At 42.3% G+C, this 26,800-nt stretch overlaps 2 protein-coding genes across 5 annotated transcripts in view; one reads left to right on the top strand and one right to left on the bottom strand.

Moving 5' to 3' along the window:
- The window catches only part of psmd1 (proteasome 26S subunit, non-ATPase 1), a 34,554-nt gene extending 23,513 nt beyond the window's left edge, over positions 1–11,041 (top strand). The window contains exons 18-25 of the mRNA XM_030083055.1: positions 1,442–1,558; positions 2,360–2,462; positions 5,486–5,655; positions 7,260–7,352; positions 7,683–7,769; positions 8,710–8,883; positions 9,773–9,938; positions 10,868–11,041. Coding sequence (XP_029938915.1) covers positions 1,442–1,558; positions 2,360–2,462; positions 5,486–5,655; positions 7,260–7,352; positions 7,683–7,769; positions 8,710–8,883; positions 9,773–9,919 — 891 coding nt within the window. The 3' untranslated portion in view covers positions 9,920–9,938; positions 10,868–11,041. The remainder of the gene's footprint in view (positions 1–1,441; positions 1,559–2,359; positions 2,463–5,485; positions 5,656–7,259; positions 7,353–7,682; positions 7,770–8,709; positions 8,884–9,772; positions 9,939–10,867) is intronic.
- Positions 11,042–22,453: 11,412 nt separating this feature from the next.
- LOC115381497 (arf-GAP with coiled-coil, ANK repeat and PH domain-containing protein 2) overlaps positions 22,454–26,800 on the bottom strand; it is a 56,656-nt gene continuing 52,309 nt past the window's right edge. For all 4 annotated transcript variants that reach the window (XM_030082938.1, XM_030082937.1, XM_030082940.1 and 1 more), the window contains one exon: positions 22,454–25,581. In XM_030082938.1, coding sequence (XP_029938798.1) covers positions 25,478–25,581 — 104 coding nt within the window. In that variant the 3' untranslated portion in view covers positions 22,454–25,477. The remainder of the gene's footprint in view (positions 25,582–26,800) is intronic.

Below are 26,800 nucleotides of genomic sequence, written 5' to 3' on the forward strand. Positions count from 1 at the left end.
AAATGTCTTGACACAGATAATATAAATGGCACAAAGGTCCTAATGTTGAGCCTTGAGAGACACCCTTTAAACCTGAAAGAGCTGAAGAATGGGACCCTGCAGAGTGAACACATTAAATCTGTGTAGGACTGTTGAAAGATTATTTTTTTTAATCGCAGTGGTGACCAGTTAATTCAAATAAAAATAAATAAATAAATAAGAGAAAACTTTGAACTCAGATGGTTCTGAATTGTATGCCAAATGATTGGGACATTGTTTATGTCAACCCTTTGTAGCAGAGGTGATCTATTGGTGTATTGGTGGTTTTATTTATTTTTTAAGTAGCAAAGAGAGTGACCAGATATATTGAATCTCTTAAAGTAAATGCCACATTACTTAATTCCTCTTAAGACTTGGATGTTGTTTCCTCACCCGAAGTCCTGGTTTCTGGTTTTATCACCACACTGTTGGAGCATTTTGTTTCAGATATATTTTTGAAGTAGACAACTGGATCAAAATGGCACTTGTTTTTCAGTGTGGAAAGAGTATTTATCATAAACATTGTATTACGTTGGTCTACGTGGCACTTTTTTTAAAATAAGATGCAAAAGTTCAAAAAGACAATTTTCTGTGTTCATTTGATCCTCAATTAAGACGACCTGGTAAGAAGTGCTTTACATTATGGGCTTAAAACTGTATTGAAATGCAAAATAATAGAATTTGGAGCATGCAATTCACAACGCGATGTACCACAATTAATTATGGAAATGTCGTAGTTGATTGCATTTCAAAAACTGATCTTTTGATAAGCATAAATGTTTTTAGTGCGGTCAACCAATCACACTTTTTCAAACTAATTAATCACAGCTCTGACCATAATTAATTATGATTAATCACATCATTTGTGAGCTTCAAATCAACACAAAATCACCAATGTAGTGCACAAAAAAATGGCTTTATGTGAACCTTTCAACTGAAGTGGAGCAGATTCACATCAGAAAACACTCACAAATGTGGAATTTGAACCATCTCCAACATTTTAAAGTTAAGAGCCTCGGGGAAGGCCAATCCTAATTTCACTTTCGGTGTTCATCAGTCCAAAACATAGGCATCCACTTGAGAAGGTTTGTAACATTTTCAAGCTTCAAATGAGGAATCTAAGCCTCATAATTTACCTGAACTGCACAGGGATGAGAACAAGAAATGTCCCCACGACAGTAAAATGAGTTTTCTCTCCTATTTCTTTTCTTTGAGCCAATTAATATCCTTAACTCTAATTCTGCGATTAATCACAATTTTAAAAAATTGCTGACAGCCCTCCATTAATTAATTGCAATTAATGCAATTCAATCTTAACAGCACTAATACATATATATGTTTTTTTTTATGTTCTCTTCACCTCATAGTAGAGGAACGCTTACTTAAAGATTAATTCTCACCCTATCTGTCACTCTCTTCACAGGAGGCCATTAATCTTCTGGAGCCCATGACTAATGACCCAGTGAATTACGTGAGACAGGGAGCCCTCATTGCATCTGCCCTCATCATGATCCAGCAAACTGAAGTCACATGTCCCAAGGTAAGTGCATGAAATTGCTTCATGGCCAGCAGCTTTGATCAGACTGTTGGTCTCGTCCCCGGTGTGTACCTATTAAACAGCAGAGGTATTTCCTTTTGAACGTAAACTACTTTCTGCAGGAGAGACGCTGCAGAGTACAGAACAATACCGATCTGGCATTTGTCATGTCTGTTAGATATTTGCTACATTGTTCAGTGACTACTAAATAATAGTTGATGGCTCAGAGACCAGAGCTTTCGCAGAGTAAACAGTGAGAAGAAAGAAACAAGTACAGTCTTGACTGAAAGCAGAAAACATCACAAAAGTGAGCACACAAGGAAAGAAGTCTGGAGAATGGCTAGTACTAGCATATCTGCACGCACTCACCGTTTAAGTTCCTCTTACTATGTTGTAAACTGTTAGGAAATACCAGACACATTTGCACAGACTTTTCACTGCACTGTACACCAACACAGCCTAAAGCTCAAGGCGGTATGCAGGATTTTGCAAGTGAGAGTTTATTCGTAGAATGAACCATCGATTAATTTTTTTTCTCCTCCTTGCGTTTTGTAATTTGCAGCTGTGCTACATACCTTCCTCTGTTTTCGGGTGGCTAAAGGATCCAGTTGGTTGATAATTGACAATTTTGACTAAGGCTGAGTTGAATAATTTATTAATACAATGTCCAGTCAGTGTTTGGGATATTGGCCCCACGGGTGTGACAATGCTCTGAGAATATCCTGGTCATAGAATTTCTCAGAGAGACGTTTGTGACTGTGTTGTTTTCAAACTATGCATCAGAAAATTTCTTCCTGGCTTTAGGTGAACCAGTTCCGGCAACTTTATTCGAAGGTGATCAATGACAAGCACGATGATGTGATGGCCAAGTTCGGCGCCATCCTTGCCCAGGGAATCCTTGACGCGGGTGAGTCTCCTAACAGAGGTGCATTTGGGTCATGCAGGTCTTTCACTAAAAATTAAACCAAACTGGTCTACATGGCTCAGGTGGACTCCTCCTGAGGGAATACAAAACGTTGCATAATTTTAAATTACTCCGTAAAACAAGTTGAATACCTCTAAATGATGTGTGTGCGCGCGTATGCGTTGCACACACACCTTAATTGGCGTTCCTTTACGCTTTTTGGCTGACCACCCGTGCACTACGTCTCTGGAACCGATCATGCTAAGGTGCATTAGTGCCAGGCGGTCCACGCTAGGCTCTGCTCTCACCGGTCTCCCCCTGGTGATTTCTGTTTTTCTGATGGTTTCTGTGTTTGTGTGTCTGTGCGGGTGTTTGTGGACACAAGCACGCGGCCTATGTTTGTGTGCGTGTGAGGTCCAGGAGAGCTGCACATCATCACGCACAGAGAGCGACTCCCATTCACACACCTACAGTTCAATGTATGCATCGTCCTCCATGTAGGCTGAACCAAAAACTCATTTTCTGTTTCTAAAACAAAACCTCCTGTGCCGAGCCAGAAAGAAACCAGCTTCGTTTACACACTGCTGTCTAAATACACTACCAGATGTTGTAGCTTAAACAAAATGGCGCCTTTTTCAAGATCGTACTCCGTCATATGACAGGATTTGAGTTATTATGAAATATAAAGGATTTTCATTCGTCGTAATTGATCAACTACGCCTTTCCTCCATTGCTCCCTAATAGTTAATTTGCTCTGAGCAGTTAAACCGTCCTGATGATGGACAGGTGTTCATCAGAAGCTCCACAGGCTCAGGCCAATGTGACTGTCCACCACTCCTTTCAGATTACTGATCGTGACTCAGTTCACATGCAGACTCCCAGCTCGTCTTCCTGCAGCTCCGGCCCAAGTCAAGCCGTCACTGTCCATCCCTGGTTTCACTACATTTCAAACACGTGCAGGCAAAATATGCACAAAACACACACACGCGCACGCTGACTGAATGTCAGACATGCTAATGCAACATGAAAGTTTTTATAAGCTGGTACTCGTGGGGCGTTGTGTTTGAGGTACAGGGCTGATTGTATTTAATTTGACTGGCGGAAGTGATTAGAGCCCAGTTTTACAAGCACTGGTGGTCATTATCCAGGAAATGTCGGTCTCTTACTCGCTCTCCGCGTCCATGTGCTTGCTCTCTCGCCCCAGTATGTTCAAGCCTCATTTACATGCTTTCCCTCTCTAATTGATACAAGTCCATTAATTATTTAATTTTACTCTTGTTGCAGCGAGCCATGTCCTGTTTGTTATTTTATGAGATTACGATGTTTCTCTCTTCAGGCTGCTTGGTTGTGGATGTAGTCACATTACACCTCCGAGGGTCTTCTAGGTGCCCCAGCACCGCCTTTACCTACTGCATGGAATGAAAATTGGCTCACCAAACTGAAAGCTGGCAAAATAAATATCTCTCTATATATATAGATATATATGGGGCACAACCCATTTGTCAAGCGCACGCAACTGTTCTTAAGTATTCAAGAGACTCTCAAGCAGCACGTGAAAAGCTCAGAACTCATTCTGGCCAGTGTTCACTGTGATGCGTTTAGAGCGCCGCTTCATGTGTCAAACGTTAAATCTTTCCTCTGACCTAAAATCAGAAATGCTTCACAGGGAGATAGCAGCAGATGATTTAAAGGGCATTGTGCCGGCTGATGTCATTCTTATCTAAAAAGGCAACTCCTAGTGACCTTATCATTCAAACAGAATACTTTCTTTTTATCCTCGACAAGAGAGCGAGTCCTCCCAGTCGCCGCCCTTCCTCTCTTCCTTCTTCCCTTCTGTCCTCTGCTGTGCCCTCCTGTTGTCAGTCCCATCCAGACTAATGCTTCAAATTACACTCTCAGCTGTCGTTTATGACCATCTTTTTACACATTTTTGTACACTTTCACCAAGAGAGAATCCGTTGTACAGCACACACGGGATTCAAAATTCTCTGATACTTTCAGACATCGAGTGTGCCTCAGCATTCAACCGTCAGTGTGCAGTAATCCTCTTGAAATTGAAAGTCACATTAATGATGAAATTGTCTTTTGTGCGGAGATGTGTTATTTCAGGACGGCACCTAATTTGACATTAATCTTCTGCATAGTTCAGCTCCAATGATAATAAATGAGGCTCTTCTAGATGTAGAAGCAGGAGACAATGCATTCCATGACTTGTTCCTGTGATTCAGATCCTGCCTCAAGTGCGCAGTTCAGGCAGAAGTCACAGGGTGGTGAACGTCCTATTCTTTTTATTCTCACACTCCCTTCAAATTATTTCTATTGTTTCACAATTGGTAATAAATCAAAATGAAAGCATTTTGTCACCGCTATTGTTCTTTTTCTTAAAGTAGTTAATTTTTAATGGTTCTGCTGTGAACTCTGGTCGAGTGTTACGGCTGTAGACGCCGATTGTCAAAGCATTTGCTATTTTTCAGACATATCCATTTTTAACCTTCATACACCAACATGAATGACTCCACTGCTCTCCTTATACTTTATATCATTGACCCAATTCACCCCTGTACATGAAATTCCTGTTATTTAACCATAATTTCCCATCATCAGTCATCTGTGTGTTATGTAGCAACATGTTAGTTGTCACTGATAAAATATAACCAGTTTAATTTAGTTTACAAGCGGTTTGGTATTTGGCAGTGAAACAAAAATATCCACACGTGGGATTTTTAAAATGGTATAATCCATCATTTGATGAAAGCAATGTGCTTTGGTGCCAACACATACAGAAGCTGTGTTTTGCAATTTAATTCAGATATGCAGTCGCTATCATTTCTGCTTGTTTACGCTGAAGATCTTGCTAACAGCAGTTATTTTACTGTTAGATTAAACTTTGGTTGTGCTATACAGACACATTTTCAATTAATTCATTGCATAGATTGTGTAATATGCTGTGTTTTTTTGTTTTCGTGGGGATTAACTAACAAGTCCTTCAAATTAAAACTCACCATTACTGCGTTTTTGTCGTCCAGGTGGCCGTAATGTTACCATCTCCCTCCAGTCGAGAACGGGTCACACTCACATGCCTTCAGTGGTCGGCCTGCTGGTCTTCACCCAGTTCTGGTTCTGGTTTCCCCTCTCTCACTTCCTGTCGCTGGCCTTCACCCCAACTGCCATAATCGGCCTGAACAAAGACCTCAAGGTTTGTACGAACGCATGTCAGATTCTCCCTCACTGCTCTGTGGTCCAGTGGCAGCCGTTAATAACCGATGTTTTATTTCTAATGTGTAAACCTTGTTGCGTTTAATTATTGCTTCTGAACTTTATGTGGCTTGGCATTTGGATCTGGTAGCAATGAGCCTTTTTATCTTGGTTAACAACTGTCACCGGCAGCCGCTCCATAACGAGACTCCTCGGACTGCAGGCCCGTTCTGGCCTGCTGCCACTCGTGCGCTGATGCCAAGGGATCAATGTGACACATAGTCGACTTAAGCAGACAATAGATGGACTTTATCCCCTATTTCACCCTCTGAACCAGCAGCACCTGGCACCAGGGACACAGATACACTTGTGTTTCTTGTACATTCCCAACTTTATAAGGCCCCGGGGGACATATGCAGTGTAAAGCTCGTAAGCTATAGCAGAATTACGACGGCGCAGAAACAAGTTGGTGGGTGGGAGGATGAAGCGGTTAAATAAAGGCATGCCGCATTTGGAGGTTTTCATCAGGCACAGTGTTTAAGCCGGGGCATCTCACTTTCAGGAAAAGAACATTTTCACCATATACTGTTTGTTGTAGTTGAACAGACTGGGAGTCTCCCTAGCAGACTCCCCTGCACAATAAAAATCACTCCTGTGCCTCTAATTCTGGAGCTGGATCACCGGATTACGATTTGACATAAAATACGTTCTGCTGGTCACACCTTGTTTGGCAGCGGCGCTCTGCTTGAGACGCTCGGCGCGTTTACAGACCGAAGGCTAACACTGAACAGGAGGCGGCGGACGGTTGTGACTGGAATCCCCCTTTTTGTTTCTCAAAGCACATCTTGGTTTTCACATTGAGGTTAAGTCCAAAACAAGGGTCCCCTCCAAGGCTGAACTTTACTAACTGCTGCTGAAAACAAGAAGACAGGCTTTTTATTATCAATTAAACACATTTGTTTTCCTCCACTTGTGGAATCATCGTATCAAAACACCAAAAGAATGCATCTAAAAGTTACTGGCATTTCACTTTTGACTTCTGATAGCAGCTCACAGAGGTCGGTATCATCAATACATAGGTCGTGTTCCAGAAGTTTAATGGTTTTGAATATTAATCATGATGTGGCTCATCAGGCTCAGCAGATTTACCAGAGGCTTTGATCAGAATCAGGGGAAGAAAAAATGGACAGAAATCTTGAGTAGAGATGACTGGATTAATGCCTACATAGATGTTCAGTGTATTTTATACACAAAGGTACAACATTTATATGAAATATAATTTTACACATGAAAATGTTTCATATTCATTAAAGGTTTTCAGTTTTTTTTTACCGAAAATAAAATGAGCAGAAAAGCACCAGTTTGATCTTCACTTGAAGTTCAGTGAAGCCTCTTGATCGGTCACACTCCGTCTCTTCGCCTTGTAGTTGTCTGTACATCGAGTCTGATCTATTACTTTCTGCATCTGTTAATTTCTGCAACTGACTTTTCTGACTACTTATGATATTAAAACAAACAAACTGGATCAGTGTTTGTGTACTCTTGAGTCCACAGAGATGTCCGGCAGTCACCGGGCACGTCAGTAACGTGTGTGTTTCTGTCCAGATGCCGAAGGTGCAGTACCGCTCCAACTGTAAGCCCTCCACCTTCGCCTACCCGCCGGCTCTGGAGGTCCCCAAAGAGAAGGAAAAGGAAAAGGTGAGAAGTGAAGCAGCTCAACAGCTTGTTTTACTCTCCTTTTTCAGATCGATATTCGTTTAGGAAACTGATCTTGCCTTGTATTGATTTGTGAATACGTTTCAAACCATCACTGAAAAAGCTCGTTATTGTCTCATCGCCATGTTTATTATTTGAGCATCTCTGGACTTTCCTTTCTTTTTTTACCCCCCTAAGTTGCTTCATTTCACAAACTGAGGTTTATTTTGTGGTCAACTTGTTTTTGTACATTCTTAAAGATGTTTGTAGAAGCTCTTGATGTGTGCAGTGTTGTTGTATGTTGTGGAAAAACGTTTGCTCTGTGCGTGGCAGGTATCCACCGCCGTGCTCTCCATCACCGCCAAAGCCAAGAAGAAGGAGAAGGAGAAGAAAGAGAAAGAGGAGGAAAAGATGGAGGTGGTGAGTGGAAAAACCTTCTGCCCTTCCACAGTTACTTATGAATTCCGTCTCTTTTCCTTTCAGTTATTTTAAAGCTCTGAATCATTAATTTATCATGTTTACTCCTTGAGCATCAGTCGTTTACGTTGGCGGTTTCATCTCCACGAGCAGAAACGTCCAATCGGAAAAGACCACCCACACAAAGTAATTGTTCTCAAATTAAAACAAAAGGGCCGTTTTTGATCCTTTGATCTCTCGGCTGTATTTAGAGTAACGTTTTTTTCAAGGATTAAATGAATGAGTGTTTCCCTGACTCTGGCTTCAGGAGATCATGTGATGGGTCCCGTTCAAAGTGCATTAAAAAAAAAAAAAGAAAGAAAGAAAGAACTGTAAACATATTAGTTTTATGTCTGTCTAATTCTTCTCAGTCACCCACATATAGTGTTTATGTCACGTTGACCACGAGCGTCGTTTGATCCCTTCCATCTCGCTGCGTCTCCGATCTGGTGCTGAGAGACAGCCTGGAGACGTCCGGAAAGCTCACGCCGCCGCCGTTTCGTTTTATATACCCGCTGAGGTGGAGGATGAGTGGAAGTGACCCACCGAAACAGGGCCGGACAGTTTATGACCTGGACCTCTACTAGTTTTTATTTTGTTTAGTGTTCGACTATATTGTCTAAAAAAACTCCCTCAAGCTTTTTTTCTTATTTTGTTTAATTAACTTTTTTTTCATCTCGTGACGAATAGCTTCACAAATAATTCGAAATGAAAGGAAACAAACAGACTAACCACAAACCAGGACTTCCAGCTGCTCACCGGTGTCAAATATTGTCAAAGGAGTGATTCTTGATCGTGATTGACCGCAATCTGTAATTTTCCCAAAACAATGTCTGCTGATTTTTAAATTATTTTCTTAGACACTGAGTCAGCGGGAACTTTGTCATTGATTCTTTTCTCGTAGGAAGTGGTGGAGGGAGAGAAGGAGAAGGAGAAAAAGGACGAAGAAAAGGACAAGGAGAAGAAAAAAGAGGCTGAGCCGAACTTCCAGCTCCTGGAAAACCCAGCCAGAGTGATGCCGGCTCAGCTCAAAGTCCTCACCATGCCGGAGACCTGCCGCTACCAGCCCTTCAAACCGGTAACAGCAGCTTCAGCATCTGTGTGTGTGTGTGTGTGTGTGTGTGTGTGTGTGTGTGTGTTCTCACAGAAACCTTAGATTAACATGTGCTTTATATCAGATAATACAGTAAAACGGTTAAAGTCAGGAAGCGGCTCGTTGGTGGATTTTGGCCTTTGGCACCCGAGGGTCCAGACAGTCCCGTCTCCGGGCCCGTAAAGCAGACCTCTGTGCGCTCGCTGCAGATGTTGACAGTTTCCCGCAGTAAACGGCGCGGCGGTGTGGAATCGCCCAATCAGCACTCATCGCCGTCCCGTAAAGAGGGAGCTGTGTTTGATTTTGTGCTCGAGTGTCACATCCAGCGCCGCAACGCTGTCTTTGCTCAACTTCAGTTTTATAACACAGCTTTCCTTTAAAGGGTTTGCTTTTTATTCAAAAGTAGGTTTCGGAAGTAAAGAAGACTTGCAGAGTTTATCTTGAAGTCTGTTCAAGGTTTGGAGATTTATTGAACTCTTTTATTGTATGGAGATGAAAAGGGACGTTTCTTCTCATGAACTGGAGGTTTGGTCAGTTTTGTGGAAACTTGGGTTGATCGTTGCACATTTTTGGAAGTTCAGCAGTGTTTCAACAGTGAAGCTGCTGTTTTTGAATCACTAATACAGTCGCAGATTTTTGTTGAAAGTCATTGTATAAAAGTGATTAATAGAGCCCCCCGGAAAGAATGCGCTCACATTTTCTCTGAGGCCGCCGTGAGTCACAGCGCGAATAACCCGAGAGTCAGACTCTCTGCGACGTCTCAGCAGGTGGAAACAGTCTTTACGGAAATCTGTTTCTACATACAGGCGTGACCGTAGCTCTTCAGCTGACGTAAAACCTCGAACCCTCTCTGACTTTCACCGCCTCTCGCCAGCTCTACACAGGCGGGATCATCATCATGAAGGACACCAGCGAGGAGGAGGAGGAGCTGGTGGAGCCCGTCTCCGCCCATGGCCCCAGAATCGAGGAGGAGGAGCAGGAGCCCGAGCCCCCCGAGCAGTTTGAGTACATTGATGAGTAAAGGTGTTGTCAAAGCAAAGGTACGCACACACACACACACACACGCACACACCAACCGCATTTTTCCTTTATTACTTCAGCAAACGTCGGCTGTCACACCGTCTCTTCCCTGTTCCCTCCTGTCGCTCATACATCTTTACCTTCAAACATAGGCACTGAACACACACACTTGTGTTTCCAAGTGCGAGCTGATAGGACGTTAACTGGGGTTAACTTAGCTAACCGCAGCGGCAGTCCGGCCGCTGGTCACCAGCAGTGGAGATACGATGGAGATTAAACAGAACCACCGGCTGTTTTCTGGCTGTAACTCTGCCACATTGCTGTTTTCACAGATAGTGAAACACGGTGCAGCGACACTCCATGTGAGTCTGCGCTGCGCCTGAAAACCTGGCTTCACCCGCCAATGACTGAGTACTGTAAACATGGCTGCCACCCCTGAACAAACAGCGGCGTGCGGGGCAATCCTCCGCGCCGCAGCGCCAAGCCGAAAGCTTAATGATCACAGACTGATAGTTGTGTTTGTGTTGGGCTGGCTGCAGCCCGCCTCCCATCAGCACGTGTGTGTCTGTGTGTGTGAGTGAGTGTGTGTGATGAGACTGTGAGGAGGCAATGACCAAATCAGATCCTCAGTGCACATTTTGTTTTTTCTCTCGGGGCGCTGAGTGCAATGTGACACATTAAGCGCCGCAGAGATCAGCAGCAAACAGACTTCACAGCCGCAGCCGTTATAAAGCGGTTTTATGGGGGACTTGTCAGGCCCACACACATTGTCGCTTTAGCGTCTCTGCTTGTACATTTACAGATAAAAAGATAAAGAAACGTTTTTTTTTTTCACAATCTATGGGAAACTTTTTTTTTTTTTTTTAAGTAACTAACTTTAACTAAGGTTGATACTGATTATCAGTGTAGAGATAATCTCATTCGTGTTTCTGTTTTTGTCATTTTCCAGTAATCTGAATGGGGTCCCTGCATGACGGTCCAGTGCCTCCTCCACCGCTCGTCCATCCACCTCTCCTCCTTTTCAACACATTTATTTCCTGTGCTAACTTCTTGTCTGGAACTGTGCTCCGTATCATCTTGTTTAATTTCTGAAGTCCCTACAATAAAAGTAATGTAAATTAGAGAGTGGAAAACGTGTGTTTATTTTCAGCAGAGCCTGCATCAAGGGAATCTCTCCGAGGCCATACTTTGAAACAAGTTTACATTTTCAGCACTCAGCAGCAGCAGCAGCTGCTCCAGTCTGTCTGCAGTAGAAATACCAAACGGCTCTGGGCGGCAGGACCAAGACGCGTCTGCTCAGGCAGTCAAATTCAGGTCACATTTCAGCGCAGCTACAGTAAGTTTGATTCTCGCTGGAGGAGGCAGACGTCTGCTTGATCTCACCTTTTTTGCTTAAGTTACTGCGTTACTGCAGAGGACGGTGACTGAGAGCAACGAAAGGTCTGAAGAAATGGAGTTTCAGCAACTGTGAACCACAGTTAGAGGATCCAGAGCGTTGTAGTGTACTCTACCTCTAAATGTGGATTCCTCACAGCCCGGAGCAGATGAGCTGGAAGACGGAGGACGGTCAGGGGGGAAAGGAGGCTGTGTTCGCCTGCTACAGCACGAGGAAGCGAGTGGAAAGAGTCTGTTCCCAAGACAGCTGATTAATCTCAGACTTCTGCATGTTTCAACCTCAAAAACAATCAGATGACCTAAACTGCACGATGTTGTGTCCTTTAACGAACGGTTTTTAGAGGAAGCTTCTTCAGGTCAGCTGAGAAGTATAGAATTATTATGTAATTATACAACACTGGTGTTGAGGTTAGTTTTATCTTAATTCTTCACACTCTTTTAATTGCAGCCACTTTTAACAAAAGGCAACTTTTTTTGTTTTGTTTTTGTTAATTTAAATGTATACACACACAAAACAATCTCACACAGGAGACTGTCCTACAAAGCCCACCGGCTGATTTCAGCTTGACCTTACCAGGAGTGTTTTACCCCTGATTAATAAACTGCTTGATGCCATTCAGAACACCGTCCCACATCATTATTAGAATAATGATGATGATCGTCATCATCACCTTCTCCCAAAATAATTTTCCGAGCTTCATCATGGTGCTTCCTTGATAATAATCTAAGACAATGGTTTACACCATTTGGAATGAAAATGTGAACAGGCCCACGCCTGCAGAAGAATTTACTTGCTTTTATAGTGGCTTTTGGTCTTCATCCTCGTTCAGATTTATCATCTTCAAGTGGCCAGTATCCCCCGATTTAATGATTATATCTGGCGTATGAGGCCCGGTGTGGAAAAGTGGTTTGGAAATGATAACACAGGCAGTTGTTTTCTGCATGAAATGTGCTGGAATGCCTCTGGTTGGGTTTTCAGCGCTTCAGGCTGGTGGAAAAACATCTCTGCTGTGAAGTGAGCGGTTGGTGGAGATGATTTGCTGCTTGTCCACTCCCATCAGGGATCCGGCTCGGTGTACATTTTGGCCAGACGTTTAGTCTAATCAGTTCCTCCCTGCACATTCCCGGGGAGTCTGTCACGGGAGACTTTTAAACTAGATCCGCTCCACAGTCGTTCCAAACCTTTGCCCTTTTTGGATGTCCGGGAAATCAAAGCAGAGGGAAAGTATTCTTTTGAGGACCACCTCCACCTGCGCTACACCCCCCAACACATCGTCAGTCCAGAGTCTGCGGCCTTCCGTCACAGGATCAAGACCCTGATGATAAAACTTAACACAAAAATCTATTTCTAATTGCTTTCACAACACATTTTTCACAAATTTTGTGATCTGCTATCCGAAACATCGTCTGAGTTCATGTTTGAGCTCCTGCATGAGTCGCCGCTGCAGCTTTTGATCACATCAAAATGGACGGAGGAAGACGAAGTTCTGGATGACATGAAGAACGAGTCCTGTACATTGATTACAATAAAAAAAGAAATTATGTGTGTCAAACAAAAAGTAGATCTCAGGTTTTGTGTGTGTTCCACCAACAGAAAGCTACATTTATATGCTAATAGATTCACAAAGGCATCTTACTGTAAATTGTTTCCTCAAATAATTCTGTAAAATGTAATTTACTGCTGGTTTATGGACGGGGATCCAGAACCTCCCGTCCCTCCTGGGATTTCTGCCTCCAAGACAGATTTGTGAATAAAGCAGAGGAATTCTTGTTCACTGATGTGGTTCTCGACATGCTCTCTTTTCTTTGACAGAAGAAAAAACACGGGGAAAAGGAAACATGTCATGGAAGAACAGATTTTAAAACTAAGTGTTATCAAGACAATTAGGAATTGTTGACAGTCTAACAGGTTTTACATTAAGAAAATAAAACATCAATGACACACATCAAATTTCTAATTGCTGTCATTGATTTTGCATTATGTTATTTTTTTTCTTTTTCAATTTAACTTTTCCGCTTTATAGGACAAACACACTCTCAGGATCAATTTTGAGACAACAAATGAACTTTGACATGTTTTTGGGTTTCAGGAAAACCCATGTATACACAGGGAGAACATGGAAACCATAAACTGGGTTACAGCCAGTCTTGTGCTCAAACCAGGGATGTTCTGTGTGGCAATATTCCCTCCTATCCACTACACTGCCGTGCACAGGCAGTAGCTTCCTGCAGTATCAGATGCATGTGCACCTCCTCCTCTTTGCTTCCTGAACATCCTGCTGAAGCACAGGTGGAGCGACGCTCCGTGTGTCTGAACATCTGGTCATTCTTTTCATGCTTCATTCTGTGATGGACTGGACTTCCTCCTCATTCCTCGGCCCCCTGGTCTGGAGAGCTAACGGCAGACACAGCTCCTCTGTGAAGAGCACAGCGGAGCGTTCCATCATCTTCCACTTTTTACAGCAAAGCGTTGGAGTGTTGGAGTGTGACTGTAGTACTTAGAAGGAGACACAGGAGGCTGAAGTACAAACATCCTTCACTGAGCTGCTCTGTGAGACTGGATGCAGCTACCTGGAACCGGCGTCTAGTGAAGAAGAACGAAGTTAGAACGCTACGCTCACACACTCAAAACAATCCAAAGTCACCGATCATCATAACGGTGCAGGTTATGGGATTCAACCGGAAGCACTGCTGCTGTGAGAAGACGGAGGAGACCACTGCACCAACCGGCATGTCTCATCCAAGACGAGCACCTGAAATGGAAAGGAAAATAACCTGCCTTGTAATGTAGCAGTTTGTGACCAAGCTGAGTTTATTTATTTATAATTAAAAAAAAGTATATTGAAGTCAGTCTTGAAATAAAAACACATCAAAACACATGAATGTAAAATTTTGTTTTCAGAACACACAAGATACACAGATCGACAAACTCTTAAAACAAAAACACATAAAAGTATCAAAAAGCTTTCAAATACATCAAAGAAATGATTAAAAATAAATAATTTGATTAAAAACATTTCAGATTTATCAATACGCCTACATGACCCACAGAAAGCCAATGTGACCGCTGAGCTTCTCCAGAAGTGAAGAAGAAAATCTGCTCCTCCAGAGGACGCAACCGGTCAAAGTCAGAAGCACCATAGAAGGAAAAAGTGATCCCGGCGCTGGATCCAGCCGTGCGGGCCGAGCCGCGGACGTCTGTCAGCAGGCTGGTGAAGCGGCTCTCCGGGAGGAAGAGGAGGGCGAGCAGACGGAACATGCAGTCACCGTCTGTGGATGCGGTGGCGCGCTGATGAGAGGACGGACGGTCTGCTAAAAGCAAATAAATGGACCCACCAGAGCGCTGGCGGTCGGGGTCAGCGAGGGAGCGCATGGTGTGTGGACGAGGTCGAGCTCCCACGCGGGTTCTGGCCTCGCCGGAGGTGCAGCGATTGATGCGGCGCTGGTCCGTGATGCTGCTCTGCATGATCTGAACAATCCCGGCTGGTTGTGGATTTTGGCCTGCGGGCCTCGCAGCTCACACGTTTCCCTCCATGTGGAAGGAGGAGGGAGACGGCGAGGCAGACTGAGGGAACGATGAGACGATACGAAAGGTTCCTGTAACAATAATTTCTGCAGGTTTCAATCACGTGCTCTCTGTGTCGATGTGCTTTTCATTTTCCTTCCACAAGTCAAGAGTAAACATAACATTAGCTTCAAGAGAACAAGAGCTCCCGAACGTCACAGTTATTAGTAGAATTAAATTAATAATGTGCAGATGAAATATATAATATAGTTGTAGATAGTGAGAGTAATTTTATTTTAAACACACTGGATCTTTGGACATTTACCAACCTTTACTCCTTCGTATTTGATCAATAGTGAGTAGAGTGAATTTAGAGGTAATCGAGTCTGTTTCACCCTCAGTGAGGGTGAGCGGGCAGTTCTGCTTTACTGACTTGAGAAACAATTAAGATGTTTTTGTTCTGCTGCAGGAACCAGTTATTCAGGAGGAACCATTTGATCCCCTTCACGGTAAAATCATTACACAAAAGGGACGGAGGGAAGGTGAATCCCTCTCAGCATATCGCGCCCTGCTGTTGCATTAAAAAACAAACAGCACTATGAGTTTAGCTGCGAAGTGAACAGGAAGTTTCAAGTTTCATATGATGACCTGCTGAGTTGTTAAAAAGCTGCTGGCTGCACATTTATCACCGATGACTCGGGACGGGTCCAAGTTGTGCTTTTTTAGCCACTTTAAACAATTACGAGCCCTACGGTTTTATATAAGCGCTGTATAAAACCAATGCATTATTATTATTATTATTATTATTATGTTCCATTATTGGGGTTTCTGAGTAACTTCCTGGGCGCCGCGCTGCAGCAGCAAACTGCTCCCTGACTTGATCAGGTTCCCCATCAGGATTCGTCAAATGCAGAGAAATAACGATCTGCTTCTGTTTGTTTTTTAATGAATCTTCATCCGGTCCCACCCGTCTATGAGTGAAGGCAGGAAACGCCCTGGACGTGTGAGGTGGGCTGCCTCAGGTCCTCCTGCGGACCGGAGGGTGACCCCGGCGGCTCTGGATCTGGTAACGAAGGCTCTCATGGCAGTGAACTGGTTGACTCTCCTCTCTCTCTCTGCACGGCGCTGACTCCCACAGTTCGCTCAGTTTTCAGATGTAAAATACTGTTTTTAAAGGAGAGGCTGAACTTTGGGTTAATCTCTTCAAACGGAACAGCCTGATTTTTGTGACAGACTTGCTCACAAATTTATCTCTGGCAGCATCGAAGCTGCTGTATTTACATGATCTGATGACGACAGAGTCTACCAGAACACACAGCTCACACACACGAGGCCTGCGTTTCGTAAAATCTGACAGGACACTGGTGGTTTTCGGGGGTTTACTGTGCAGTGGTCCGGTTGTTGCCCCAACCCTGAGAGGAGGTCTCAGTCCTCCTGGTGGTACAACAGCTGGACGCCAGACCTGCCGCTCATTATTCTCAGCTGGGGAAACCTGCTGGAAAGGCTGACTGCTCACCGTGGCGTGGAGCAGTGCTCTCTGGGGAAGCTTCACTCAGAGGGAAAAAAGACAGAATACCGCCACAAAACGGAGGAAAAAAAGAAAGAGAAGAGGCAGCTGGACGAGTCTTTCTGGGAACGCTGCCTGTGGAGACATAAACTAAACAAGCATAAGTTGTGCGGGCTGGTGAAGGAGGAGCACGGCGCTACACCTCCGCCCGTCTCGCTGTGAGTCGGTGGGCAGTGTTGTCGCACACGTGCTGGTAACACTGCATCTATTCATGCCGTCTGTCCATTCATCACCAGCATTTAGGCAAAACAGGCAGGACTGTTTGGATTCTCTGCACAAGACCACTCGAAAATGTGAAAGCCAAGGCCCGCTGCTCACTGCGCTCGCGGGTGGAGTAAACACTGGAGGTGCTGGAGGAGGATTTGGAGACCACAATTGTTCTGCGTAACACAAATCTTTAGAATATTTCTGGCGGAGCGGCATAGTTTCTCTGACAGACCATAGTTTAAAAAACAGAGGGTGTTTTTTTTTTTTTTTTTTAGAGACTGCAGAGTCTGAAGTGATCCAGAGAGTTTCAGGCATCGTTTTACTACTTTAGGTAATTATTTGGATCTCACAAACTTAAATGTAAATCTGAAGTGACTGAACTTCACTGGAGTCTTTTCATTTCATGCTACTGTATTCTTTCCCCCCCTCCTCTCTTTTTTCCCTTTCAAATACGTAATCATAAAACCCAGCCTGAGGCTGAGGATGTAAAATGCGAGGTGTTTATACAGGATGCATAACTCCAGCCAGCTGCAGGCCGAACGAGGCCGCTTTCATCTGAACACGTCCAATAATGTCATTTCTGAAAACACACCAAAGCTGTTTTTAGTAATATTGACAGTCTGACTTTCAGTTCATCAAACACTCACTGACTTCTGCCGTCATGTTGACGTGTTTGAGACGACAGAAATTCACGTCGTAGTTTAATGATCCAGACCCCAGTTTGAGTCTGGATTCTATGTGGAGTCTGCATGTTCTCCCTCAGATGTGAGTATTGATGTGTGTGAGTGTGTGCGTTTAAGGTGAAAGATATGTTAAAAATAAAGAAAATAATATTTCTTTCACCTGAAATATGCAGTACTTTGCGAGTTTAGAAGAAGAGACTTTTAGAAAGTATGCAGATTAATTACATGATTAAAATATTTGTATTCTTCATGTTTTACCTGAAACTGCGATCTAATGATCTAATTTTGAGTCTCAGCTCCTTGAAAATTTCAGACAAATTAACGTGCTTCTGTGAGACAGGTAAAAATTTGATTTACTATGATTTATTTTTCCAGAACGAGCAGCCGGCTGACCTCTGGAGTCTGATCTTCACTCGCTCTCTGTTCAGTTATCAAGTCGTCTTTAGCTAATGAGACTTGAGTCTTCCACCAGAGTTGAAACTCGCCTCTGTGATCAAACACTTTTGTAAATTTACTCGTCACCTTCTTCTCTGAAAATAGGATTAAAGTTTATTCCACCGTCGTCTCTGCAGTGTTCAGAGCAGGAAACATGAACAGGATCCCTGAAAATTCTTCCAAAAGAGTTAATTATGTCCCATATCAGTGATGACAGTGTGTTGAAGTAAAAGCAAATCCCAGTGCGTTGTTTAATTCAATAAATTAGCTGGTTCTTGCTCTGGCCCTGAGTGAAGTGATCTCACTCCGTCGGCGTTTCTTCAGAAAATAAGGCTTCAGTCACCGCTGGACTTGGTGACTTGTTAACATGAATCTGTTCTCCAGTCTGGTCCCTGGCAGTCTGAGCAGCATTAATGGGGCTTGGCCCCCTCGGAGTTTATTCACATGGCGTTTTAATGGAGGGAAACGTCTCCAGCGGCGGCCCTTCGCTTCTCCACAGGCGCACAGACCACAGACTTCCTGGAAAAAGCTCGATTCGCAGAGCGAACGCTGCGAGGCCGGCGCGCAGGCCTGACGGGACAGGTTGTCACGTATGAGACGAGCTCTAAAGTGAAGTTGATCTGCAGATCTGTTGATGCACGGCGACTCACCTGATGCCAGAATCTCTTATGTGGAGTCGACTCAGGCTGATGTTGAACAGACAGCGTCTGTTTTTCAGGAGGCAGCATGTGGTCAGTTCTGCATGACGACAGGCCTCCTGTGGTGTTTTCTGTTTGCATGGGATTTTATTTTTAAAAAGCACAGGTTTTAGAGTAATCCGAGTGGAGATTGCAGCTATAATGTGAATTCATAATAACAGGAAGGTTCATGTTCGTACCTGTGGTTCAGGTCTTCACCGCGTTTTCATATTTTTCTGTTATTTTTTGTTGTTCTGGTTTTAGTCTATTTTGTTTTTCTTATTTTCTGACTATATTCAAGAAAAAAAACCTCGGTACAAAATATTAAATGTCTTGTTTTTCCATACTAAAATTCATGCAACACACTGAACCGTCAACTTTGTTTAAAGGGAGATATTATATTATTCCAGACTTGATCAATCTAAATCCTAAAAATATGCAGACATTCCCAGAATGGTGAGATCCAGCAGATACTGGGGAGTTTGGCTGAATTTGTGTCAATTATTTGTTCATCTCCTCTTCAGCTTGGTCCAGGTCTGGATGACCGAGGCCTGCAGACGATCGCAGCGGGCCGCGGGCGAATGGACCGTCCCGGACAGGCGACCGGAGAGAGAAACACCGCAAATACATTCATACCGGCAGACGTTCAGCGTCACCAATTCACCTCCAAATCATTCACAAGTCCAAGTTACAGGAGCCTACTTGAAGTTCCTTGTTGTTGTCGACGTGTTCTTTGACTGTTGCTCTTTCTCTTGTTTTTTTCTCTTATTATCCTCTAACGCGAACCAGTGGAGGCAGAAAGCTGCCATCTCTGATTGCGTGTGTGTGTGTGTGTGTGTGTCTGTGTGTGTGTGTGTGTTTGCTCTCTCTTTTCACTGTCTCCTGTTCCTGTTCACATGGAATCCTCATGTCTTGGTTTGTTTCTATGATTTTAATGAAATTTTACGTCTTTCTCTCTCTGTGAAGCACTTTGTGTTTAAGTAAACCTGCCTGTGGCTCCACTCACACTGTGGTTCCAGAAAAGAGGTTCACTGTTCACGTTGATCTCAACAGTGATAAAATGCTCTAACATTTACAAAAGACAACACAAACGACCGCGAGAAAAATAAATACAACAATAAAGCATTTATAAACCAGGCAGTATCCAAGGAAGAAATATTTCCATCAAATCAGTAGAAGGATGTGGAATTCTATGTCATGTTAAACTGAACAAAAGCAGCTGCTAAAAAGCCTTTTTCTGTTTCTTTTTCCCTCAATTTTAGGAGTAAAAACCTCCTGACGAGAAGAACAAAGCAGAAACTGTCCCTGTGAGGTCTGAAAATGATCACTGTGAAAAGACTTTGTTATCCTCGCCATAATGCAAAACAAGCATTCTTCTTATAATTTGTTAAATGTTGTGTTGTGTTTTGACAACAAACATCACATCGGATTATTTTAACTATTCAGCTACATCAGCCTCAGAAATACAAAACGGTTAAGCCAAATTTTATCTGCCACGTTTCCAGTATGACTTCCAGGTGAGAATGTGTGAGAGAACTTTTTTTTTTTGTTTTCTTTTCTTTTTTTCTTCCGTGCGTGCGCTGAAGCTGCTGAGTTTTCGCTTTCTGAAGATTAAATGCAAGTTTGAGAGTGGCCACCATGGGAATATCCTGCATAAAGGAAGTCAGTTGCAGGCGTTTTTGACCTCGCACACACAGCTGAGCTGCAGATTTCCGTTGGTTCACTTCTTCGTGTAATACCACACAGCTTTATCTCCATCTTTTGTGGAAAATTGAGTGTCTGCACGTAGGTCGGATTTAAAGCTCCCAACCAGCAGGCAGGGCTCCTGAAGCATTCTAACCAAGAACCAAACCTGCAAACCAGCACACATCCAGTCCTATATGTTCAACACAAACACTGAGATGAGTTATGATTGAGTGAGCATTGTTGAAATAGGATAATACGTTTAGAGGAACATTCGTTTGCAGCAGACTAAACACACACACACACACACACACATACGAGTACATATACTGTACACACATGTGCCTGTAACTCATGTGAAGTGGTGGGCACTCCTATGGCTCCTATTGCACAGATAAACACTGTGCTTATGAAATGTGGAGCGAGCCTGGGGATTACATTAATGGTCATGGATACAGATTACCACAGGGACTCTGACTGAAATTACAAAAGCAGCTTTGCTCTGATTCTTATGTGTAATTGAGTCTCAGCTGTGTGCCGAAGGTGTAAACACTGAAAAGTGTCTTCATACGAACAGGAGCCTTTTTTGTTGACTTAAAGGTCTTTCTTTAAAACAAATAACTGCTAAATATATCGTGACTGAAGAAAATGAAAGAGAGAAACTGAGAGACCTGATCCACTGAAATTCACTTCTCTTGATATTAAACATAATAACATGGAGAGGAGTATCGCATGGTGTTGTAGTGGTCATCCTTCTCGACTCACAGTCAAAGTATTCACCATTAAAGCCTGAGTCTGGGCTAATTTCTGTATGGAGATTGCATGTTCTCCCTCTGCATGTTTTCTCTTATGGTAAAAAACAAAACAAAACAAAAAAATCCCCATATTTGAAGTTGATTTGTGATTTTAAATCACCTGCAGGTATGAATTTGAGTGACTCTCTCTCACAAACACACAGCACACAGATGGAGTTGTGTCTTCATTACAGGGGACATTAAACTGAATGATAATGATTCCCTTTATCGTCACTTCACCCCCTCAGAAGTCTCAGCTTAAATCTCACTTTCACCTTAGGGACCAAAATGTGGGTCAATACACTGAAAAAATACAAAGTGACAGTGGATAATAAATTAAACAACATTAAAATAAAAAAAAAAAGCTTTTTGTTTCAAGTGGAAATATATTTTTGTTTTTATATGGTTATATTAAAAAAAGTAACCAAGAATGCATAAAATATGTAAACATACACATCAGAAACATAAGAGGCAGATTAGTTGAGGTACAAAACTGAGTTTTAACAGAAAAAGAAGAACATCGGGGCATTTTCTGGCTACGCAGACTGACAGCAGCCTCCATCTGCTGGACAAACATGTCACACTGCAGTAAAAAAAAAAAAAAACCTGCCAAGGGAACATAACCAGCAACAGGAATAAAAAAATGTCTTTACTGACTAAATGGAAAGCATGATTCATGGCACCATTTCTCTACAATATTAGACACATCCGAAGAGTAAAGTCATTACAGCTGTCCCCAAAAATCTGAGAAACACCTCTGAGGTGGAGAAAAATCAGCTTCCCTGGCAGCTTAAAAAAAAAAAAAATATATATATATATATTGAAATCCTTGTTCCTGTGATAGACAGAAACAGATTTCATGTTACATTACTGGAACTGACATTCAGAGAACAACTTCGCCTGAAATCCTGAGTTAGTTAGATGTACCAAAGCAACTGAAAAAACTCTGCGCTGACTAACAGGTTTCAATGTTTCATAATCACAGAAGAACTTAATGCTTTACAGGAGTACGGTGGCCCACAAGGCAAACGCCACAACGCAACAGCAAAAACCACAACTCAAGTGCGCAGTGGTCATACGAACGAGCTTCATTTCCATCAGACAGTTCTGTATTTTCTGACAGAACATTTCATTAAACTCCCTCGTAACCAAAATAGTTCTCCAGAAAATATTGTCTCCCAGAAACAAAGACCGTTCTTCTGATCGCTGAGCACGTAAGCTGTGGCCTTTACATTTACGCTGTGAATGTTGCTGTTGTGAAGTGAATTTTGTCACGAGGATAAAACTCTCCAGTGTTACTTTCAGTGTAGAAGACAAACTTAGTTCAGGGTTCAATTTGTTTGAGTTTTATTATTTGAATGTTCTGGATTTTTTTTTTCTTCCCGTTTTGTTTGAGTGCCTCAAACTATTAACAAGATGAATAAAGACTGATCAATAATATTGACCTATTATCCATAAAACTCACCCACAGATGAGCTTTGAGCTTCTTTTGATTAATATGAACAGAATATTAAAAAACCAGAGGAACTGATGATTCCCAGCACCATTTTACTGAGACAAAATCACTATTAAAGGAAATTAAGTGGACTTCAAAATAGATGTTTATTTTTTTAAAACACCAATTTCAAAAAATTACAAGTATGAAATGAATCACGAGTGCAACAGGTACAACAGCTGTAAGGCTCCATGCAAACACTCAACTATGTTTGCAAAAGGAAAAGCCCTCTTGCATGCCTCTTCCCGTTTTCCTCCATGGATCACTACAGTCAAATGTCTTTTATGACGATGATACAAAAAGTAGAGAATCAGCCAACAATCACTTATCGACATGAGGAAAAGTATGTGCAGTATGTGAGTTTAGAGTTCATAATGGGAGCTTTGCTTCACTGATGTTTGAACATTAGTAGCTCTGCTTAACTCGGGTTTCTGAAGACATTTCTAATGTGTTCCGCTTGGTCTACTGCTGAAAAAAGCTTTAACCTTTAAAGCGAACCAGGAAGAGGAGGGATGGTAGATAAAGATATGAAATCAGTTGCTGCAACGAGGATTCTGTGTTACCAAAGCAAAAGGAAAAGAAAAAAAACCACATTCAAGAGTCAGCTTAGTCTATATGTATTGAAGTTCTTAGATATAACAGGTATATTGTACATGTATGCTGGTATACAGACAGGCAATATAAAAGGAGCTAAAATGATCTAAGGATACAAAGAACAACATATACAAAAGCTTATTTAATGATTCAAGTACCACTCACTTTATACTTCAGTCCTCAGGAGAATTCAAAAGCTTCTGTACAAAATGTACAAGAGTTGTATCCCATGTTTTATTGGCCAAATGTTTCCCCTGCGATTAACAACACATCTGACTGAAAGAAAGGGTCAAAGAGCAGTGAACATTTCACGGTTTCGCATAAAGACAATCACAGGCTGGTGAATGCAGCACGGAGCCTCTGATTTTAAATCTGTGGAATTAATTTCTATCGTAAAATGAAAACTCAAAAGAACGATACATGTGGTTACAGTTACATGCTCCCAATAATCTTGTATTCCTGCCTTTATGAAGGTCAGAGGTGATTCCAGCTGACACTGAGTGAAAGTCACTACACCGCTTGGACAGGTCACAAGATCGCTCCTGCACACAAGCTGTGCACAAATTAGCGAATCTTCAATCAAAAAAGAATGTATTTTGATAGCGATAGGGGAAACAAAGACATGGACGATGGAACCCCTACACCAGTGTTTGGCGTCACCAATCCACTGGAGAATCAGCTGTGAAAGTTTCAGATGTCGCCCTGCTTCGACACACTGAACTGTAATGACCGACTCGTTATCAGACTTGGTGACGACAGACTGTCACAGTGTGCTGGAGCACACACACACACACACACACACCTCCGACACGAAGTGAACTCTGTTCACACACAACAAAAAATTCACAGAAGCAAAGTTTATTGTATTTATCTGACACATTTTCAAAGATTTTCTTTTCTTTAATCCATTTTTTTATGATCCAGATGCTGTTTTTCTGATCTTGATGTTTTTCAAGAACAAGCCAGTGGATCATTTCTGATCTCTGCATTGGAGCCTAACGTGAATAGAAAATCCAGCAGTCTCAGCTGAAGGGACACAGTGTCCAACCCTTCACATTAATATCTTTTAAATGGGCATCTTTTCTGAGCGCTACACTGCGGCTGTGAGGAAACAAGATCAGACAGCATGAACATTATGACTGATGCAGACCACATCTGAACTGCCGGGTTATTACGGTAACTGGGCTGCGCTGGCCTGGTGACCTGAGCCGGGTGAACCCCGCCTCTCTCCCAGTGTCAGCTGGAAAGGATTTCAAACCTTTTACGACCCGAAATAGGATGAAACAGGTGGAGAAGATGGATGAATGGATTTTCTTTTTTGGTGCTGCAAACCGTTTACAGCTGCTTCTATCTTTTGTATTTCCAGTAAAAGAAGCAGCTCTGTCTCTACTGACGTAAAAATCCTGCAGTGTCAACTTAAATTTGAGGTTACAATACTAACTACTTGTCTTACCAATCAACCGTGACTAAAAAAAAAAAAACCCAACTATACCAAGATTAAATTAAACCTTTTCTCAGGTTTAGATGAAGCTATTAAATCCACATGAGATTACTACATTTTTGTAAAAATATGGACCAATGAAATCATGTTTATGAGGACTTTAAAAATGAACTAATTTCATTTTGAGAATTAGCAATACGAAAAACAGTGCTGAAGAGCCAACTGCAGCTAAAACACGCTGCAGGATGAACAGGAAAACGCTAAAAGAATCCGAGAAACAATTAAAAATAAACAAACAAACAAGCATTTAAAAAAATCAAATCAAATCAACTAGTTTTTTTAAGATTACAGATGCACTAATAACAAGTCTGTGTCTGCGAAGGCTGTACATGGTTCAACACGTCAAAGTCACCATCAGAGCTGGTCAACATCAGTGGACACTTAAGACGAAACGAGTTTGTGCAACGCAAGGAAAGCATTTTGCCGTCTATAAATCAGCTGACAGGTTCGAAAAGCAAAACTTAAAGGCAACAAAAGAAAGTCTTAATAGAAAAAAAAAAGAGGCAGCACCTCAAAATTGAAATGGAGTATTTTAAACATGTATTTGCCTCTTTCCGGCTCGGTTGCAGCACATTTCTTATATCAAATTTAGGAAGAAAAGAAAAAAGACGAAAAACGTTGGACATCTAAAAATGTCACTCGGTCAAAATCACTGCTGGCAGCTCTACATTCAGATCGAGTTCAATCATCATTTGATTTTGCAAATCTTCTCACAAGCTTGAACACTGTACCATTAACTCACTACAACAGTTCCTACGGCGGGAAGCACAATTTTAAAAATAAAAAGCGAGGTCTCCATTCACAAAAGCCCCCCCTCCACTTGACTCAAGTGCTTGCAGACTTCAGCTAAAGCTGTGAGTGAAGCTTTTTAGATGAGTAGGCCACGTTAAAAACAGCAGCTTCCCAGCAGATGTTTCTGATTGATGTTGGAGGGGAAACGGGACGTCATTTCCAGAAATCTGGCTGTTTTTGTTTCATCGCGAGTTGGTCTGACTGCTCAGCAAACGGCATCTGTGTGACGTGTCAGGGTCGCTGTAGGTCGTACTGCTGGTAGCGGTTCAGCTTGTCCGGATCATTGGAGGCCATGTGGGTGAAGTCCTGGAAAATGTCCTGGTAGGTTTCATCTCCTGCAACAACAACAGAGACAAGAGACTTGAGCAACTACAAAGAGACAGAAAACAAAGAAAATTCCTCAACAATTATTACGAAAACTTGTTTTTGTCCTCTTTACTTATGTTTATGAAATACTGGACAACCTTTTGAATTGAATACGTCAAAAAGCATCACATTGAAATATGTATGAGGGGAAAGTCAGTAGTTCCTGCTTGATCTTCTGTGATTATGTTGACCACATTCTGACAGCAGTAAATATGTATCAGAGTGAGAACATTAACAGCCAGTACTCTCTGGTCAGTATTGAGACAATCGGATTACGGGTACATTCATGACATTTGTTCCAAAAAGCCATAGATTGCTGTAATCTAATTCCCTCTATGGCTCACTGTAACACACAGCAGCAAGTACTGCAGAGTGACGGAGTGTGTTCATGGAGCTGGGAAGTTGGAGAGTTACCGGTTGACAAGTTTCCACTTCAGAGTTGGGAGCCTTTACATGACAAGTGGTCAATATGGCAACATATTCCGCGTACGACACGCGTAACCTCATTTTAGCATTTCTGGACTGAAAGCAGGGTTGTGTTAGTTATCGATATAAAAAAATGCATATCCACAACATCACGTTCAGTGGCGTGTGCTGTTTCAGTTTACTTCAAACTAGAGATTCCTAACTCAAAATAACATCAGTTAAGCAGTGAGGACAATCTGTGGTTTCCAAGTCTCATTAACGGTATTAGAAGTTGGAAAACTTTATGGACGAATCCCGATTTCTTTAATTCTTTCAGAGTATGATTAAAGCCTGATCCCTCATCTCATTCACAAAAAAACCCAGGAAATTTACAAAGGCGGTAACATTATGACAGAGCTGTATGAATTACAAGTCAGTGAAACGGTTAAAAAAAACAAATGTCTGTATGCTGAAGGACAACACTGAACAACTGTTTATGCTAACTGGCCAAACTGCACAACCTCATTAAAATCAAACAGTTCAAACTTGGACTTGACCTTTGAAACAAATCAGAATTGAAGGAAAAATGAAACACTATTTGTTCCTGGTCGAGGCTCCTGAAATGTTCCTTCTTTCCCTGTGGGGCGATTTCATCATTTTAAAAATGTATTCCCCCCCCCCCCGACTCTTGGAAGTTGTAACTTTCCGACTTCTCAGTTACTCCTGTACACACCACCATCGACACCACGGCCGAGGAGGCACAGAGCAGAATAAAGCATGCGT

This window comes from Salarias fasciatus, chromosome 23, assembly GCF_902148845.1.
Source record: "Salarias fasciatus chromosome 23, fSalaFa1.1, whole genome shotgun sequence".
In the NCBI taxonomy this organism is placed as follows: Eukaryota; Metazoa; Chordata; class Actinopteri; order Blenniiformes; family Blenniidae; genus Salarias; species Salarias fasciatus.